We start from the raw sequence: 21,360 nt of genomic DNA on the forward strand, positions 1-21,360 counted from the left end.
AAAAAACTGTTTTTTTCACATAACTTCGTCATTTCTTCTCGGATCGTTTTTGATGATATATAATAATTTCAGAGGTTAAAAAACCGCGTCGATTGCCGCCGAAAACGTGGAAATCGGTTGATTAGTTCGAGAGATATCCTCGACGAAATATTTGGAAATAAGGATTTTTTCAACATAACTTCGACATTTTTTGGAATAACTTTCAAACAGCTCTACCGATCGATTCTAAAAACTAATCAGCTCTTAACATCATAAAACCACGTCGATTGCCACCAAGCTGGTCAAAATCGGTTGATTCGTTCGAGAGATATCGTGAACGAAAGAAAACCGAAAAAAGTGTTTTTTCAGAGTTACTCCGAAATTTCTAGTTTGACCAATTGAAACTTAGAAATTATTAATAAGGCTTAAAAAACTACGTAGAATGCCGCCAACCGCGTAAAAATCGGTTCATTCATTCAAAAGTTATTGCGGTATGAACATTCAAAAAATAGTGTTCCATGAAACTTCTATCAGACTTTTGAGCTCAAAGAGCTCAAAAGCATAGAAAAGGTATCTTTTTGAGCTCGGAGAGCTTAAAACAACACACAGATTGTACTTTTGAGCTCGAAGAGCTCAAAAAAGCGGCCAGGTATTAACGGAATTAGCGGGAAGTTGCAGGGATGGCCTTTAGGGTCAACCGTTTTCCTAATTTTTTTCAATACAAAATATAATTTGAATTAGAATCTTTATCTGATGAATCTTACTGTCCAATTGTGAGTCGTTTTGTGCAGAATTTTGTCTTCTGGATGATTGATTGAAATATCAAAAGTATTTTTGAGAGAAAATACTTTTCTGATTTGATTCATCTCTGATATTTATACTTTCGTTAATTTTTATGATGCTTCCCATACAGGAAAATACGACGGGGCCAGATATGGGCCACGCTTAGCGCAATGCTGTCGATCTCTGGCCCATGCTTGTAAGCCCGCCTTGGCCCAGCTTTGGTAAAAGTCTGGGATGATAACAGGGTGCCAGGTTTGGTTGTTACCATTGGCCCAGGCATCATTGCCAAGGCTGGCCCATGCGTGGTGGCCAGATCTGAGCCACGCTTGCTAACCAAGACTGTCCCAAGCTTGTAAGCCCATCTTTGCCCAGGCTAGGTAATCAAAACTGGGCCATGTTTGGTTGTCACTATTGGCCCACGCATTACTGCCACGACTGGCCCAAGCTTAAATTCTAATTCTGGCCCATATTTGACTACCGAGGATTAACCCATGTAATAATAATAATAATAATAATAATAATAATTATTATTATTATTATTATTATTATTATTATTATATTTAATATATTGAATAAACAGTCATACGGGTATAAATTTGTTTATTTTTTATAATCCATATAATTAATGAACATCATATTTATTTTACTTAACATTTATATTCTTATATTATAATTCTAAGGTAATATTATCAAATATTAGAATTTTTTTTAATTATTACAACTTTCATCTGTGCTTAATGATAAACAACACAATTTATATATATTCAACTTATTTGCACAAATATATAAGTAATTATTTTTAATTATTTGAATTATTTAAGTTTCAGTGCAATACGTGTCACAAGCTCTTTTGAGATCAATCTTATAAAACTAAAATATTTTTTATATATTTATTATCATAATTTAGGAATTATTAATATTAAATTTTACTTAACATTTATATTCTTATATTATAATTCTAAGGTAATATTATCAAAAAGTTTGGAAAATCCAAAAGTGCACGACTCATAATGCTCATTTAACTATGAAATATAAAAAAAAAAAAAAAAAAAAAAAAAACTTAAGTCGTTCAAAATCACTTGCCGAAAAAACAGCTATAGTAGGAAGGTACTGCTCAAGCGCCCCTGGTGGAATAAAATGTACATAATATCTATAGATATAGATATATCACCATCCATGTTATTTTTACATGGATATATAGATATACAGTCTTGTAGTTTTCGTTTTCTATTAATTGTAATTAAACGACACTGAATTAATTAACCATTCGCATTCAGTGACCTACAATCGTCGATTAGAATTTAAAAAAAAAAAAATTAACTCAAATAATTGATTTTTTCACAAGTTACAGTGTTTCCGGGGTTTCATACATGACGGACAGGAAAATTTTTTGACCTATTTTGATGTTTTTTTCCGTTTCTATTGCAGTAAATCAATTTTTAGAAAGTATGGAATTAATCTCCATTAAATTATCTCGACAATAGTATGCAAAATATCTTGATTCCGTGAACTAACAAGGCTATAATACTAAAAATAGTTGCTAAAATGAGGCGAAAAAAATTTTTCGATCGTAAAGCACTCTCTGATGCTTCGCATCATGAGTCGTGCAATATTAGAATTTTTTTTTAATTATTACAACTTTCATCTGCGCTTAATGATAAACAATACAATTTATATATATTCAACTTATTTGCACAAATATATAAATAATTATTTGAATTATTTAAGTTTCAGTGCAATACGTGTCACAAGAATATTTGTTATCATTATTTAGGAATCGTTTATATTAAACTTTACTTAACATTGGTATTCTTATATTATAATTCTACGGTAATATTATTCATTAATAGAAGTTTTTCTAACTATTAAAACTTTCATCTGCGCTTAATAATAAGCAAAAAAATAATATTTTATATTTTTTGAATATATATATATATATTAGAAATCATAATTACTCTGTCACTTGATTATTTTTGTTTTCACGGTGAGCTTGGCCGCCTTCTCTGTCTTTGGCACCTGATAAAAACCGACTCACCCAACTGATTATCTCCAGTTTTCCTTGGTAAGCATGGTATTTAGCCCGGAGAAATTCTGGAACAATAAACAAAGTTATAAAATCAAGATTTAATATTAAATCAATCATCAACTCACCTTCCATGATTTTGAAAGACTCTGTGTCTTTAAAACTTTTTTTGCCAACACCCTTGATTCTTTTACCGCACCCGCTGTACAGTAGCAGAACATTTTTTTTTATCAGCTTTCACATTATTTGATTGACATCGTTCTCACAATCAGTGGACCCAGCCGTTATCATTTGAAAGACATAAATCTGGAAATAATTAAACAAACAATATTTAAAATGTTTTTAACTACCAGAGAATTTTTCTTCTGCTTATCCTTTGTTAAAGATTCTTCGAAAGCTAAGAATTTTTCGAGAGAATCAAATGGCAAAGTGTTGCCCAGGTCTTGCCAGGCTTTTTGTTTCGCAGGTGGTTCAGCCGAGTATTGAATGGTTTTCAATAGTTGTTTGAATTTATCTGTCATAGATAGCTCAAGACTTTGTCTCATTTTTTTAAATTCTTTCTGAACCACACCTTCCAGAAAATTCGCTACACCATTGAAATCCACAATGTCTGTAAATTGTACAAAAAGGTTGCCATGATAAAAATATTTCAAGTTTTAAAAATTATAACGATAAGTGTAATAATAATGATAGTAATAATATGATAAGAATAATTATTATTTTATGTAATATAAATGCATAATAATAATAATTTTATTAAAATATCTACCGATAGCTAATCAATAAAACAATTTCAAATACCTTGTCGATTCGTTGGCAGCGATTCTGATATTGTCTTGTCTTTTCGAGAAAATGACTCAGTATTATTAGTGGTAGCATCCTCCGCGAATGATTCTTCTATAATATCCTCAATGGATCGATCACGCATCAGTGGCATTGGATTAGCTAAAGCCTTAGCGACCCTTGAAGATTTCATGATCACTATCTGATCATCTCAACTTGCTTGTGACTCACTTTCAGAACTATCAACATTTCTTTTTTTGAAAGACTTTTTTAATCTTCGGTTGCCTTGATCGTAATCTTCTGAAATAACATTAAAAACAATATAACGCATATTGCAAATAATTAAATATAAAAATAACTAAAAAAATGTATAATACCAAAGTTAGCTGACAATTTCAATTTTTTGATTTTTTTTTAAATAATTAAATTAGAAAAAAAATATTTTTAAAAAATTGCACTTACAGTTTTTAAAGTTTCTTACAAGTGAAAATTTTTTGTTTATTTTTTTGTGATAATTTCTTCAATAAAAAAAAATTCTAAAAATTTTTAAATGTTGGCTAACTTAATTTTCATGAAAAATGTCATGGATTAAAAAAAAATGAAATTATAACAATGTCATAAATAACAAAAATAATTAAAACTTTAAAAATGTTTTTGATAAGTATGAAAAAATTAATTAGAAAGCAATGAACAAGATCATTCAAAGAAAGTAATTGATGCATCGTTTTACTTACTTTCTTTAGTGATAATCTCGATTGGATATGTATTCCATGTGTCATCAGGATCAGCTTGAATCTCAACTAATTCCCTCAACTTGTATTCTAGGTTTTTAAGCGGCCAAAAACATAACGTTTCGTCAGAGGTTAACCAAGAAATCGGAACTAATTCTACCACTTTTTTACCGTCAAGTATTTCGTCGAATTCGACTACTGCGTAGAGTTTTGGCGTATCGGACATTTTTATTAATTCACAAAAATTAGTGCTTTATAATCCACACACATTAATTGTAAAAAGGCTGAAATGCACTGTCTGCTCCCGAACTCAAGAGGAGACTGACTACAGTCGACGCTCTCTGTATTGGACCTCTCTGTATTTGACCGCTCTCTATATTTGACCACATTCTTCCTCTGTATTTGACGATTTTACACAGCTCTTACTTATGGACAAGGACGAGTCAAATACAGAGAATGGTCCTGTACGGGCGAGTCAAATACAAAGAGCGTTGACTGTAACTATAACTGTCTAAACATAAGAAAGTCCAACAAGTCACCGATCGATATTGGATTCCACTGTAAAGTGACACCCCTTTCCCGCGTACATGAATGTTGCATGAAACGGACCAATAACTAACAACTCTTTTCATTGTTTTCTCACGTACGCACTTATACATACATATTTATATCAACGTATGTATATCTAAATATCTATACTTATGTTTCTCAGATTTATAGTTCAGTGGAAAAGACACAAGTATAAAAATAAAGTTTAAAGAAATTTAAAGAAAACAAAATTATTGTTTATATTCAATAAATTATTAATCACAAATAAAGTTATGATATCAGAATTTCAAATCCGAACAAAAACAGTTTTACTGTAAAAAAGTCGCGCCAAGTCCACGTTCATAAGACTATTAGGAAAAAAAAATTTTTTTTTTCTTTACAAAAAGATACAAAATAAAAAAATAAAAAAATCCGAGTAACCGATATGATTGTTTATGATTTTCGGAAATTAAAAAAAATTTTATTGTAAATTTAAAAATTAAAAAAAAAATTTTAGAACGTATTTAGTGTGCGCGGTTACAAAATATTTTACTTTTAATGAAATTCGTAAAATCTATTTACTAGGACTTTAAAAAAATTGAAATACACAATGACGCACACCAAGTACGTTCTAAAATTTTTTTTTTAATTTTTAAATTTACAATAAAATTTTTTTTAATTTCCGAAAATCATAAACAATCATATCGGTTACTCGGATTTTTTTATTTTTTTATTTTGTATCTTTTTGTAGTGAACAAGAATCTTTTTTTTCCTAATAGTCTTATGAACGTGGACTTGGCGCGACTTTTTTACAGTGAAACTGTTTTTGTTCGGATTTTAGTATTTTTTGTAATTATAATGAAAATTTACAATTGATAACAACTTAAATCTCGTGTTGACTGCATTTTTTACTGCAAACTATCCGCTTGAAGCTACAGTTTATGTAGATGTAATTCTAGTGCACCCTGGCGGCCATAGATGCAAGCTGTGAATCACTTTTTTTTACTGTAGTTGCGTGTCTATAGGAAGGATTACTACACATTTTTATTTTATCTAGTCTGTGGCGCTGATATTCCCCATCGAAAAAAAGTCAGGATCGAAATTTCTGGGCTTACTATAGTTTGTGCTGATAAAATTTAATAATTTTAAGTGAATTAAGTGGTATAATTGATTATAATTAATTAATATCAGTAAAATAAAGTATAAATTAATTTTATAATATATCATTTTGGAAAAAGGAGAACCATATAATTAAATAAAATTTTGCAACCTCGAAATACCGTTCTGCTTACAGTAAACACAGTCGGTAGTCTGGCGCTCCGTTTACAACGGATTTGAACGGAACTTGGCGCCAGATTCTACCGAATCTGTGGATAATTTACAGCACTTTAGTTTAAAATTTAGAATTTAAATAAAATGTTAGAACACTTAAGAAAGTTTATTTTTTCTAACATAATTTTTTTCAAAATTTTTGAATATAAAGTTTATTTCTGTACACACATTTAAACATGTAGTAGAGTCACTGCAATTTTTGACTGATTAACATTAAAAAGAACACATTTACACTTCACATGAGCAAGTTTTACGACAACTTTTTGTTTTTTCCATGAAACAATTTCCATCATGCCTACGTCAATAGACGAAGTAGGAAAATCGAACACTTCTTTCTTACTATTTTCTACCGTACCATAGATATATAAACAGTCTATATTTTCTTCAGCCTGCGGATTACTTTGTACATTTAACAAACTGTCAATCACAAATATTTTATTGTTGCGCAATTGAACAACATTATTCGGATGATCACAATGTAGAGTAAAACCACGTAAATTAACTGTTTTAACTTTGAAGTATTGTTTTTTATTATAAGTAACTGATTCAATAAAACTTTCGTAGGTGCACTTACACAACGCACTTTTTTTTTTAATTTTCATGTCATCAGAATTCTCCAATTCCTCCAACCGATTCGCTATTTGGGTGAGAGGTTTGTACGGCGACTTTACTAAATGTTTGAATAAAGCAATATAGTTTTCGCCCCAAAATGCTGATATTTCGCTCAATGGAACTTCAAAGTAACGAACATCATCTGGAATATGTATTAAATTATGCATGTTAAGAACTTGAGAATCTTCTCCATATTCCGACGGTAGTAATTCAAAAAAAGTTCTGAGCTGATATTGAGCATAGTCAACAAATTTAACTGCGTTTAATTCGTCGTTTAAAATTCTACATGCGACAAATAATAATAAAAAATGACGATATTTATTTTCCGAGAGTACATCTTTCAAAGCTAAAGGTCCAATGTATAATAAAAAAAATCGAAACTGAGTGGCTTTCCACTTTGAAACTTGGTCCGTATCATACAATTTTCTATCAAACTCCTGGGGAATATCTGTTGATATAGAATTCATTATTTTTTTCAAAATTTTAGTCTTAGATTTTTTCAACCGAGCACTATGTTTTTTCACCACTAGTAATTTTTCCAAAATCATTTTTCTACGCCAAGATACAATAAATGCATCGAATCTAATACCACATCACGCACTAGATCAAACTTTTTCAATTTTAATAATCTAGACTTTTCATCGTTTACATGATGATCTGGCTGTTTTCTATTCTTAAACGACTTCCTTGTTCGTAACTCACAATTCATACCCGGATACACACGCTTGTGATTTTTAGTGATACCTTTTACCGTAAATCTTTCAAAAGCGTAAAATCCCCCTGGAGTTTTTACACTTTTTATGAAAGCCCTCGTGGGTGAATCAGCAACGATACAAAAAATTTCAAATGAATATTTAACTTCATTAAGAACGAGTCCATTTAAAATATAATCATTAGCTTTGTCAACAAGGTCACGCAAGTACTCGTTTGCTGAATGAGGTTTAGAGTCACCACAGTATACAGTCAACGCTCTCTGTATTTGACTCGCCCGTACAGGACCATTCTCTGTATTTGACTCGTCCTTGTCCATAAGAGCTGTGTAAAATCGTCAAATACAGAGGAAGAATGTGGTCAAATACAGAGAGCGGTCAAATACAGAGAGGTCCAATACAGAGAGCGTTGACTGTAACGCAATTGTTGCTGGCTTGCTGTCGTAATCACGATGATCAACTTTTAAGACAATAGGCCATACTTGAATTGATGAATTATTAAAGAGCGACACTCCATCAATATGTATCTGAACTGATATATGTTTTTCTGTATAAATATCAGGAGATATAGTTTTCTGGAGGGCTTTTTTTATCCCAATATATATGTATGTTCCAAATGTTTCCCGATTGCTCGTTAATGTTTTCATGGGCCGACAATGCTTGGTTCCGAGTAGTTGATGAGCAGTTTTGGGTAAATCATCATGACCTTCTTCTCGCAATACAGTTAACAGTTGAGTAATTACATTTAATTTTAAACTATTTACATTATCTAAAGTCCAAAAACGAAGTTTTTCACCGAGTGTCTTTTGAGTTGCAGATTCTTCAATATTTTGCTGTAGTAAATTAGATATGTTGTCATCTAAAACTTGCTCATCTTCAAAAGTATCCTCAATACAAACATTGCTGATCCTATTATCACTGATTCCATCCAAATCTTGTTCAATAACACAATTAAATTCACTATTTACTTCTAAACGTAATTGTTCTGGAGCACTAGTGTTTTAACTTTCACACGTGTAAACAGTTAGGTTAGGTTTACATGATTCACTAGGCTCACTTTTATCAAATGAAACTTTTTCATTTTTGTGTAACGCACGCCACTTTTTTACACGGGAATAGGAACTAGACATTTTTAGACTCGCCGTTTAAAAAAATAATAAAAAAAAAACTTTAAATTTTTCCATAAATTTTATTGCAATGGTTGAGTAGGAGTCTTCTCCAGTGCAGCCACGTCGTAAGTAAAAAAGTTCCCCTCGCCTAGGCGAAATCGGTAAAATAGCATGGCTCTCTCCGCTTCTTTGTAAATTCTCGGAAGAAAAAAAAAAGAATTTTATATAATTATGTTTAATTTTATTTATATATTTTTTTCATTTATTTAAGGTAGTTGAATAATAAATGAATTTTTAGCGACCACAATTTTATATTATACAATAATATTAATGAATATAAAACTTTAAATTTTAAAATATGAAAAAAAAAAATATTCAAATTATGTAGCAACGATTATCTATCACAACATTTATTATTGCTTGTTCTTAATTGGGTTTTTAAATAAAAATCGCAGTTACTAAATATTAAATTACTCGTTTCATTTTTTTACTCAACAATTAACATAAAAAAAATTTTTTTGAAATTGTGAATTGGTAGAAAATGAAAAAAATGACTAGTAAATTTTTTTTTTTTCATTAATACTATTAATAAATTATGTTTATATAAGGAGTAAACTTTTTTTTATAAAAAATTTAAATGTTTCATTTTTGAATATTTGAATTTCATTGAAATCTTTCACACGGCATCTAAGAGCTTGGGCGAGCGGGTAGTGAGTGGACTGGCCCTCACGAGGTCCGCGATTCGAGTACTAGACGAACGTGAGTTTTTTTTTTCAGCCGATGTGCATAATAATTTACATATAATTTTATTTTTTATTTAATTATATAAAATTTTTTTTTCCTGGCAAATCTAATCAACACAAATTACCTGGATGTAAGAAAATATTATAAAATGACTTTTCATAAAAAATGAGTTATTCAGTCTAAGCCCGTGTTAGGTTTACCACTCAACGGCCAAGGCTAGGTCATTCAGTCTTGGTCCATGTTAGGGTTACCATTCAATGACCATGGTTAGGTTACGTAAACTTGGCCCAAGTTAGGGTGACTCTAGGCTTGGCCAAGGCTAGGTTATCCAGTCTTGGCCCAAGTTAGGGTGACTCTAGGCTTGGCCAAGGCTAGGTTATCCAGTCTTGGTCCATGTTAGGGTTACCATCCAACGGCCGAGGTTAGGTCACGCAAACTTGGCCCAAGTTAGGGTGACTCTAGGCTTGGCCAAAGCTAGGTTATTCAGTCTTGGCCCAAGCCTGGGTAATCATTGGAATGGCCAAGACTAATTACCCAGTCATGGCCCGGGCATAGGACAGTATAGGTTTGCCAAGATGGGCTTCCCAATAATGTCCCAGGCATGGCCTCGTCGTTCAACTCTGGGGCTTCCTGTATGGGTTATTTTGATTTGCGTTGACATTATATTAACGACTTGCTTGATTTGAGTTTAAAGAAAATATATTAAGTATTGATGTATTTTTATCCAGTTCACTTATTACTAGAGATATACGCTGATCACCTGACGAGTAATTTTACAGACTTTTTACCGTCACAGATAGAGATGTGCATTTACCGGTATTTTGATTTTATGTGATTAGACCGTCATAAATACCGTTTTGTGACGGTAAGTGACGTCACAAATTTTTTTTCAACACCTTTGTCGTGCAAATGACGGTCACAAGCCCGGTCACAATTGTTACCGTCAAATACAACTACGTAGGCGTCCCGTGACGGTTTTTTTTACAAGAATTACTTAATTATTTGGGAAGTATTTCACTGAAAGATAAGAAGTTTGATAAAAAATATAATGTCAAGTTAGAATGAGTATAATTTGTTGAAGGATAAATAACGAAATTTAAATAATTTTATTAATAATTGTTTTATTGTTTATAACTTTGCTTGAAATTAACAAAGAATAATATTTTTTTCTATGGATATTTTTATTATCATATCATCTTAGTTGTCAGGTTTAATAAAAAAATAATTTTAATTATTCGTTTACTTATAATATTTAAATAAATATTCATTTAATTTCATAAAACTCTAATCTCTATAGTTGAATTCACATAGCCGCGTGCATAAATTTTGAGTTGACAAGGACAAAATAAACTCTACATAACCGCTAAAATACATTATTATTTACAATTGAAGCTATTCCACTAGATGGCGATAGTTTGTGACCGTCTCGACATAACACTATCTGTCACAAAACCGTTCTGTGACTCACAAGTTTACATGCCTAAAAATAAAAAAATCTCAATTTTTCAAAATTTATTAACCGCAATGATTTCAAATTTTGATTATATCCGAGTTTAACATATTAGAATCTAATTCTAAGAGCATTAAGCATTTTTTCAATTTTTTCGATTTTTTAAGTCGAGTGGTTTAATTGACCTCCTCCCCTACTTATTGTAAGAAATGTTAAATAATTATTCTGTAGTTTTTGTGCAAATTTGGCATGTTATTGAAAGAATATATGAGTTAAATAGTGAATAGAATTTTGTTTGAAATAGATTACTGATTAATGTTGCGAATTTATTTTTTGTTACAGTGATTAAAAAAATAGGATGTATTTGCTCCTTAATCAATTATTAATTGACTTTTAAAACTTTTTTATATCCTTCAGTCATTCCTCTCTAGATTAGAATATGAAATATTTTTTTTTTCAAGTTTGTCGAACTTCTGTTTATTTGGTTTGAAGAATCCATTCAATACATTTACTTGTGTAAGGCATAATTTAGTTTTATTGATAATACCCTTTCAATGCTGTGCTCAACACATTTTCTTTTTTTTTTTCTAATCGATTTGGTTTAAATTTAATCAAATTTCGGTAAAAAGCAACATTAATTATGTTCATCTTATTTCTCATTGAAGTTTGTATTTTGTTAGATAGTATGTCAAACACCATAAACTTTCCTTCTTGCTAGAGTCCGTGACTTCAATTGAAAAAGCTTTCATTATAATCGAAACTTGTAGCAATTTTTTTAGTTATAAAGCTCATAGATAACTGTTCTTGAAAAATTCTACGATCGAAAAAATCAAAATCTTGTCTTATAAAGTTTGATGTCTATTCAATGAAAATTTTAACTTAAGTTTGAATAGATAGAATTATATTCATTTTATTGTTTCCTAAATTAAATTAGTACTTAGTTTAGAATAAATTCCAAAACAATAAAGCAAGGAAAGATTATTTTCTTTTCATGAATTTGTTCATAGGATACAAGAAGCTAAGAATATAAGACAAAGGGAAAATTACGTGCTAACAGTACAGAGGTTCAGCAAATACTAAAATACTATACAAAAGTACAAATTAGTCATTAAGCATTAGCCCAGTGACGCATGCTCAAAGAGACAGCGTGAAAGGTTGCTTGACTATAAGTCCCAATAGATTCGACTGAGAATGAAATTTTTTATTTATCAATGATACCTTTTTTTTCCAAATCAATCACTAAATTAAAACTTAAAAATCGTCCAAATAAAAACTTTATTCGAATGCTTTACATGCCAATAAAAAATATCTTTTATTCATAAAAATTCTTTTTACGTTCCTTGAATGGATAATTATTTCCATTATTTAATAATAAATCACTACGGGTACTTATTAAATATTAATTTTCATTCTACTGAGAAAATAAAACCACTGTCAATAATTAATTAAAAACAAGAAAGTTTTTTCTTTTTGAATAATATTTCGTTTTATCTCGGACACTCACTAACATTTATATATTTTGCCTTAGAATTACATATATATCTATATAAATATATATACTATATAGATATGTACACGGAAAGAAAATTGAAGTTTTTACTATTTTACTATTGTAATTTTTACTAAATAAAATAGTAACGGTGGACTGTACTTCTCATTTAGTAATTTTTACGATCTACTATTGTAAATTTTATCCAACAAATAAGACTAGCAAGAGTCTTAAAAAGTCGAATACTATAGAGCAAATTATACAATATGTGTTTGTGAACTTTACAATTCAACTATTGTAAAAATTCACAGTTGGTTTTTTTAAAATAAATATTAGGGAGGGAGAGAGATAGAAAGTTGGACTAATTAGTACCTGTACAATAATCGAAAAAATAAACCGACCTTTTCGTGCTATTTGGGAATCGAACCCAGAACTTTGTGTTGGCAGCCAGAGACTCTCCCTCTACACTATCCGAAGTAAACTAAGATCCATATCCTTTAACATTTACATAAACTCGGAGTCTAGCGCTGTGCACGGCCATCACTCACACTAATTGAGAAACATTCCAATTCAACTATTGTAAAATTTGCTATAGTTTTATTGGAAAGATACAGAGGCAGCACTGGAAATTTTCATCTCCTACTTTTTACAATAGTAATATCGTATTTTTTCATGAATAAATAGTATTTTTTCTTCTAAAATATTTGACAATTAATAGTAATAAAAGTATAGTCCAGCTTTACAATAGTTGTATCGTAAATTTTCCCATAAATTTTTTCCCGTGTATGAAAGCAGAGAAGAGAAAAATAGAAACCAAGCTGTCGGTAGCAGCAAGGTATATAATTTTTTACTTTATTGGATTCTCTTGCACTAGTACGTTAAAAAACGTCTATAAACACATTTATGCAAACACATTTATATATTTACATGTATATAACAAATATACATACATAGTTGACCCATTTTAAAAAAGCATACGCCGAGTGAACCAAATACGTATCACCTTGCGTGATAAATTTAACTTCTCTTTTAGCTTTTCTTTTAATTTTTCCTTTTAATTTATTTTTCATATTCTATCTCTCTACGCTCATACATATCCACATGTATATGTATGTGTATATAAATGGTATTGATAAAAAATAACATTTCGGTCATCGCAGTGATATGAAGTAGCAGGTGGAAACGGGAACGAAAAATAATAATTCTGCTATAGATCAAAGTCTTCGGGGCTGTCAACGCTGCTCATTTCAGTTGTCAACGGTGCCAATCCGTTCGAAAAAAATATCCACGTCCAAGTTTATGAGTACCCGAATCGCGACTGTCATACGCTATGTGGGTTCGTTAAAAACCACCCAGCGTGCACAAAAAAGACATTTCTGAGTTTTCAATATAAAAACATTGCATAGTATTTTTTAATCTGAATAAAAATTTTCGTAAAAATTGTTCGTAGTATTGACGTTTTGTAAATATTAATTTAATTAGATTTATAATTTAATAACTTCAGAAAAATTTTATTAATCCAATTGACGTCACAGCATACTTTCTGTTTAATGTTTATACGTGTTTTTTTTTCTTTCTTTTTTTTATTTTTTTTTTTTTATAAATACAATCAAGTAATAAAAAATCTACTAAAATTAAATAGAAGCACTTTTAGTACAAAAGAACAACAAAAAAAATAAAATTTTTATCGATAAAAATTTTTAACTTCCCGCTAAGAAAATCGAAGATTTTCAAAATTCAGGAAGTTATTGGTTTCATCTCGTTTTGCGAAAATTGAGTTTTCATCAGATCTCGACGTTTTAAGGTCACAGGAAGCTTCCCTGACTATTCCCGCGATGGTGTCCGTGCGGCTGTATGTGTGTGTGTGTGTGTGTTTGTGTGTGTGTGTTTGTGTGTGTGTGTGTGTGTGTGTGTGTGTGTGTGTGTGTGTGTGTGTGTGTGTGTATGTGTGTATGTAGGTAAACTTCTTATAACTTTTGAACAGCTTGACCGATCGGATCGAAATAGGCAGCGATCCGAAGAGTATCATTGCCATTAAATTTCGTGAAAATTTGAATCAATTCGGTTGGCTAGATTTTGAGAAATCTCAAAAATAAAATTTTTAAAAAATCGTATTTTTGGAATAACTTCTAAACGGTTGCACCGATCAATTGTAAAAACTATTCCGCTCTTAAATTTGAAAAACCACGTCGATTGCCACCAGTCTCATCAAAATCGGTTGATTCGTTCGAGAGTTATCGAAAACGAAAAATTTCAAAAAAAGTTTTTTTTTTTAGTTACTTTGAAATTCCTTGTTCGATCGATTTAAACTTAATAATACGTTATGAGGTTTCAAAAACTGCGTCGAATGCCACCGACCGCGTGAAAATCGCTTCATTCATTCAAAAGTTATTGCGGTTTGAAAATTCAAAAAATAGTGTTTTATCAAACTTCTATCAGACTTTTAAGCTCGAAGAGCTCAAAAGCATAAAGAAGCTATCTCTTTGAGCTTGGAGAACTCAAAATAACGCAGAAATTGTACTATTGAACTCGAAGAGCTCAAAAACAAAATAAGTGAAATGTTAAGCGTTTAGGTATGGAGTTAGCGGGAAGTTGCAGGGATGGCCTTTAGGGTCAACCGTTTTCCTAATTTTTTTACTTTTGAATCTACGATTTCAGAATTTTAATGATTTTGTGTTAGCTGTACACTGAAAAAAAAAAAAAGAAAAAAAAAACATTGTTCGGCCACAACCGAGACGGAAGGTAGATTTTTCAAAAATAGATTATCTTCATTTATTTCTTAATTACTTTTAAAGTAAAAGAATACTGAGCTAAAATTTTCAAAATAATTCTGCGTATCAACCGTATGAAGGGATTGAAAACTACACTTAGTTGATTCGTTGAATTTTTCGAGAATTATTATGTTGTGCCCGTCACCTTTCAGAAAAATTAATGTTATGACTCATTAAAACATTTTTTTTTTTTTTTTCATAAAGAAACATCAATAATAAAAAATTTTATTTTATTTTCTATAAAAAAGTAGATTTTTTTTTTATTAACAAGGTGTCCAGCTGTTGAATATGAAAACTTAAATTTAAAAGAGGTCATAACTAGGATTAGCGTTATCATAATATTCTAGCCGCGCACCCATCGTATTTTATTATTATAATTATAATAATATCTCATCACACGTTGATTAGATAATTATTTTGAGTGACGCCATTAATACTAACAGTGACACTAATATCGTTAATATCATATAATGTGCACTAAATTGAAATAGACGTTTGGTTGTGACTTATGGCTCAAAGGTATCACTTTTCAATGTAATACCCAACATTTATATTTTCTGAACCATAAGAAGTAACTTTATTGCATTAAACTTTTTTATTTAAAATAATTTCAGTTAAAATTCCATCACTATTCGTACCTTTTTCGATACTATCAAGGTACTATCGTGCAGTTCCAGCTTAACTGTGGAAATTCTCGGGAATTGGAACGAATTACTTGCCACTTTTTTCGCTTTTATATATTTACCCCTCGCACAATTTCTTTCTTTCTCTTTTTCTCTCTCTCTCTCTCTCTTTCTCTCTTTTGCTCTTTCTCTTTCGTTTCTCATTCTGTACCTCTCTTCCGTTCGCTGGTAACGCAAGTATATTGCAAGCGATAGCAGACTTCACATTCAACCGTTCTCTGCATCTTTCTGTCTCATCCACTCTGATGTCTTCCATTTCATTGGCAATATTTTTTATTTTTTTCCAAGTTGCTCGAGTGCGCTTTTTAGCTCTACTAAAATCCCACCTCATGTTCAAGATTATTGATTTCACGCGGTTCACCCACGAATTTATTTGGATTCCTGTGCAACTAGTAAATGTCTTTCGGTTATTTGTCGACAAACGTTGAAAATACTGACTGAAAATGTAATATAAAATCGATTAAAAATTTAAAATACACGAAGAAAACTAAACTATAATAAATAATAATGAATTTATAATAAATACTATTCACTAAATAATAAATAACATTTCAAGTAGTAAAAAAAGCTATGCGAATTTCTAAAACGTTAAAGTATACTTATATATAATAATTAATATTTTAACTTCAATGTTTATCATTTTGCACGTTTAAGATTATAGTATGATATGTAACAATTATCATCAAGAAAGATTACTAAATTTATATAGTAAGAGTTTGAAATTTAATGTTGCCAAAGTTAATATTCGCTAAGTGAAATATAAGATTTTAACCGCAAAGATAACAACCAAACTATGATTGCTGACTTAGTACTTTTTATTGTTTGAAGCTATAATTCTCAACAAGTGACAGTTTAATTCGTATAATATAAAATTGATGATTGAACTGAAGTTAGTTTAGTATCAAAAATCTCGAAAGAATGGTTACTGATTCCTTATTGGTTAGGATTAAAGCGCGCGCGTATGCGCGCAATTTGAATTCCTAGTATTTACTATGGTAAATATACTTTTTAACACTATGTTTTGTAGTATTTAATGTTATGTTGAGTAAATTTTACAATTTAAAAACTTTTGTTTAGAAAAAAAAATATAGATTTACTCTACAATAAGAACTTTGATGAAAAAACAAGCATCTGTATTGATTCTTTTTTTTAAATTAAATTGAACAAACTTCCTATCTATATGACTAATCCATGATCATAAATACAACCAATAGCTGCCAAGTGCAAAGTTACGATTAAATTTAAATAATACACAATAATGCTAACTTCGTTAATAGACCGATAATTACTTTTTAATTAAACTCTTATCTACTTCTCAATTGATACAATAAATCAAGTTTAACATAAGAATAATGAATGCAAATAAATCATAATATAATCATTAATATGGCTTTAGAAATTTTTCAAAGCTGCCTTTAGAATGCTAGACAAAAACAGTTGATTCAAGTGAAATTATAGATGTAATAGTGTAAATTGTAGCTTGCTTTACAAACTAAGACGTGAATTTTATGGAATCGGGATACGACGTTAGCTGGAGCTTATTTAAAGATAAACTTGTAAAAGTAACTTTTTTTTCTTTATTTTTGAAAATTTTGAAAGCTGTATAATAATTTGGAAAATTATTAGATGTAAATTACAATAATAAAAGGATTTTTTAATTTTGATAATAAAAAGCTTTAATAATGAGAGGCTTTATTATTTTCAATGAGTGTTTTTAAACATTAAATAATTTAATAAATAATTATTGTAATACTTTTAAATATTAATAAATATGTATTCAGATCCATGAATAAAAATTGATTCTTAAAGTTCTAATTTGATAATTTTTATTACCCTTCAACTTCAATAGATTATCATAGTTTTCCACAAAAAAATAGAAAAAATAAAATGAACAAAATATCAATGGTTGACAAAAATAGAAAATTACAAATTTTTTTTAGCGGTGAAAGTCACAAGTGTCGTACAGTAGCACTCAAAAATATTTTGACAAATATACTTAATGGATTAATTAAAACTAAATATGAAACACAATAATCATTTATTTATTAACTTCCCGCTAAAAAAATCTAAGATTTTCAAAAATCGGGAAGTTATTGGTTTTAACCCGTTTTGCAAAAATCGAGTTTTCATTAGATCTTGACGTTTGAAGGTCACAGGAAGCTTTCCTGACTATTTTTACGATGATGTCCGTACGTCTGTGTGTGTGTGTGTGTGTGTGTGTGTGTGTGTGTGTGTGTGTGTGTGTTTGGCCAAGGGCTTGGCCAAAATTAGATTTCCTGTGAATTTGAACTTATTCGGACCGATAGATTTTGAAAAATTTTGAGAAATCTCAAAAAAACTGAGAAAAAAATCTTTTTTTAATTTGGTTTTTTTGCGATAACTTTTAAACGGGTTTATCGATCAACTCCAAAAAATAATTAGCTCTTAACCTCGAAAAACCACGTCGATCGCCATCGGTCCGGTTAAAATCGGTGAATTTGTTCGAGAGATATCGTGAACGAAAGAAAACTGAAAAAGTGTTTTTTCGGAATCACTTCAAAATTCCTTGTTCAATAAATTTAAACTTTAAGATTCTTTGTAAAACTTAAAAAACTGCATCGAATGCCGCCAACCGCGTGAAAATCGGTTCATTCATTCAAAAGTTATTGCGGTTTGAAATATCAAAAAATAGTGTTTTATGAAACTTCTGTCAGACTTGTGAACTCGAAGAGTTCAAAAGCATAGAAAAGCTATCTCTTTGAGCTCTTTGAGCTCAAAACAATACAAATCGTATTTTTGAGCTCGAAGAGCTCAAAAACGGTATAAGTGCAATTCTAAGCGTCAACCGTTTTTCTAATTTTTTTTTTAACAGCTTTTGAATAATCTACAGAATAGTGTCAAAGTGGTCCTTGTTCGTAACAAAAGAAAGTTTAATTTTTAAAATATTAGGAAAATGGTGGCACCAAATTATTTTGACATTGTTGAAAAAAAACTAACGCATAATGTTGTCAAAATACTTTTGAGCGCTACTGTATCTTTTTTTAGAAAAAAAAAAAAAAATTTCGAAATTTTGATATCACTAGTTTTTCCGAAATAGCTCAATAAATATTATTATTACAAAAAACTTTATGAATTCAAAATTGTAGATCACAAAATTTTTGACAAATAGTTTCCTAAAAAATTTTTCTCCCGTCTAATTGTTTAAATGATAATGTGCGTTAAGTTCGCATTGTAAAATTTTTATCAACACTGAAAAGTCTAGGGTTATTTTTTGAAATATACAATTCATTAAAAATCATTTTCATCGCAAAAATAAACGCATTTACTCAAAAAATAATTAATTTACTGTCCACTTATGTATATAACAATTATGTTTAACCTACGAATAATTATTTTCAAATAAATTAATTTACTCTAATAGTAAATAAATTTTTTCACTGAAGTTATTTAAGAATTTAATAAATTTTCACTTTTATCAGTGAAAAAAATAATCTCAATATATCTGTCCTATAGAGATGATTTCCATCTGTACATAGGACTGGTATAGTAATTTATATCCGTGAAGACAAGATTATTAGCATAAAAATTTGAACAATTGAAACTTAAAAACTAATTAACTCAATTTATTCTGTATTTTGTTTTAACCATTTAGTTATTTGCAACTTAATAGATTTATTAGAACCGTCTACCCCCATGGAAATAATATATATTTTGGATATATTAAAAATATATGTCATTTTATATTTTGAATACAAATAAAATATATTTATTATATACGTGAAATATATAAAAATATATTTCACGTATATTTCAAATATATTCTAAATACAGTACTTTTGGCCGTTTTTTGTATATAAAAAATATATTTCTGATATAAGAAAAATATACGCAAAATATATATTTTTTTTTATGATAAATATAAATGTCGAATATATAAAAAATATACTCAGAATGTATTTTAAATATGAGCAGCTTTATATAATGAAAATATTTTCCAGACTATATTTTTTATATATTTTAAATATACGTGAAATATACTTAAAGTCTATAGAACAAAATTGACAGCCGGAGATTTTGGATTTTGTTAACTTGAAAACATTTGCAAGTGCATGGTTACAATGTTTGTTCCGGAAAACTTTAAACTAGGCCAGTTTCTTGTACAGTTCAAAATCTCGGACTGTCAATTTTGTCCTATAGACTTCAAGTATATTTTACGTATATTTCAATTATATTTAAAATATATAAAAAATATAGTCTGGAAAATATTTTCACTATATAAAGCTGCTCATATTTAAAATACATTCTGAGTATATTTTTTATATATTCGACATTTATATTTATCATACAAAAAAAATATATTTTGCGTATATTTTTCTTATATCAGAAATATATTTTTTATATACAAAAAACGGCCAAAAGTACTGTATTTAGAATATATTTGAAATATACGTGAAATATATTTTTATATATTTCACGTATATAATAAATATATTTTATTTGTATTCAAAATATAAAATGACATATATTTTTAATATATCAAAAATATATATTATTTCCATGGGGGTAACATCTTTAAATTGTTTGGTAACCTATTGTAAAATTTCACAGCAACATAGCTAGCACTCTTGCACGAAATAGTTTTGTTCCTCTTTGGCATTGTAATAGACTTGTTCCTTGTATTTACAACTATATCTTTATATCTAAGTTTACATTCATTATAGTATGTCATAATCGAATTTATAATAAAAGATTGCCTTATATTTAATACATCCTCACTGTTTATTTTTTTATCTAGTTTATTTTGAATTGTAATTAGTGAGTTTAACGTATTACTATACGCTCCACCCCAGGCAGTAATTCTATAATTAATTACACTTTCAATCAAGGCCTGGTAAATGATTTTCAGAGTTCTTTTATTCATTATTAAACTAAGCTTATAGAAAACAAAAATAAAGTATTTAGTTTTCTTTATCAACTCTTTAATATGACAATCCCACTTTATACAGTTGTCTATAACTATTCCTAAGTATTTACAATTTGTTACCCTTTTTAGTTTTTTATTTTCTATGTAAATTTCTGTCTCATTTGGTACACTATCTTTGTAGCATCCAAAAGTTATGTATATGGTTTTTTCAATATTTAGAGAAAGCTGATTAACACATAGCCATTTGTTCAGTATTTTCAACCACTTTATAGTTTTAGTTTGAACCTCATTCCAATTTTTACCTGAGCACAAAACTGCAGTATCATCAGCATAGGAAACAATAGAGTTGTCCGGGAGTAGACCAAAGACATCATTTATGTACACTATAAAAAGTAAAGGACCCAAAATCGTCACTTGTGGTACCCCCCACTGTCACTTTCATATTTTTACTCTTCTCATTATTAACTTTGACACACTGTGCTCTATTTTTTAGATAATTCTTTAATAACTCCAGGACCACTCCTCTTATTCCATATCTGGTAATATAACTGGATGTTATTATTATTAATTATGACGAAGCTTTAACCAACACAGCATGAAGCAAGCAAAAGGCTTTCAAAAATAAATACCAATTGATATGAGAATATCAATAAATACGAGGATAAAAATAGATTTAGGTGGTTGGTATTTTTTTAACAAGCTTTTATATTTTTCTTTCACCGTCGTAAAA

General features: G+C 29.4%; 2 protein-coding genes across 2 annotated transcripts in view; one reads left to right on the forward strand and one right to left on the reverse strand.

Moving 5' to 3' along the window:
• Positions 1-21,360, forward strand: part of LOC123271839 (alpha-2C adrenergic receptor-like) — a 334,634-nt gene that overhangs the window by 7,097 nt on the left and 306,177 nt on the right. The gene's annotated exons all lie outside the window — the stretch shown is intronic.
• On the reverse strand, positions 2,739-4,618 carry LOC123271915. The gene is made up of 5 exons (XM_044738465.1): positions 4,303-4,618; positions 3,587-3,868; positions 3,136-3,395; positions 2,914-3,091; positions 2,739-2,853 (listed from the first exon to the last, which is right to left on the reverse strand). Exons 2-4 carry the CDS (start codon positions 3,759-3,761, stop codon positions 3,023-3,025), a joined length of 504 nt encoding a protein of 167 aa, XP_044594400.1. The 5' UTR covers positions 3,762-3,868; positions 4,303-4,618; the 3' UTR covers positions 2,739-2,853; positions 2,914-3,022.

Source organism: Cotesia glomerata, linkage group LG9 (assembly GCF_020080835.1).
Source record: "Cotesia glomerata isolate CgM1 linkage group LG9, MPM_Cglom_v2.3, whole genome shotgun sequence".
NCBI classification, from domain to species: domain Eukaryota; kingdom Metazoa; phylum Arthropoda; class Insecta; order Hymenoptera; family Braconidae; genus Cotesia; species Cotesia glomerata.

Excerpts from the sequence above, each read along its gene's own strand:
- LOC123271915 (XM_044738465.1), bottom strand. The coding sequence starts at position 3,761 with ATGAAATCTTCAAGGGTCGCTAAGGCTTTAGCTAATCCAATGCCACTG. Across the intron at positions 3,396-3,586 it reads GCTGCCAACGAATCGACAAG|ACATTGTGGATTTCAATGGT; the intron begins GTATTTGAAATT and ends TACAATTTACAG. Across the intron at positions 3,092-3,135 it reads AGCAGAAGAAAAATTCTCTG|ATTTATGTCTTTCAAATGAT; the intron begins GTAGTTAAAAAC and ends AATTATTTCCAG.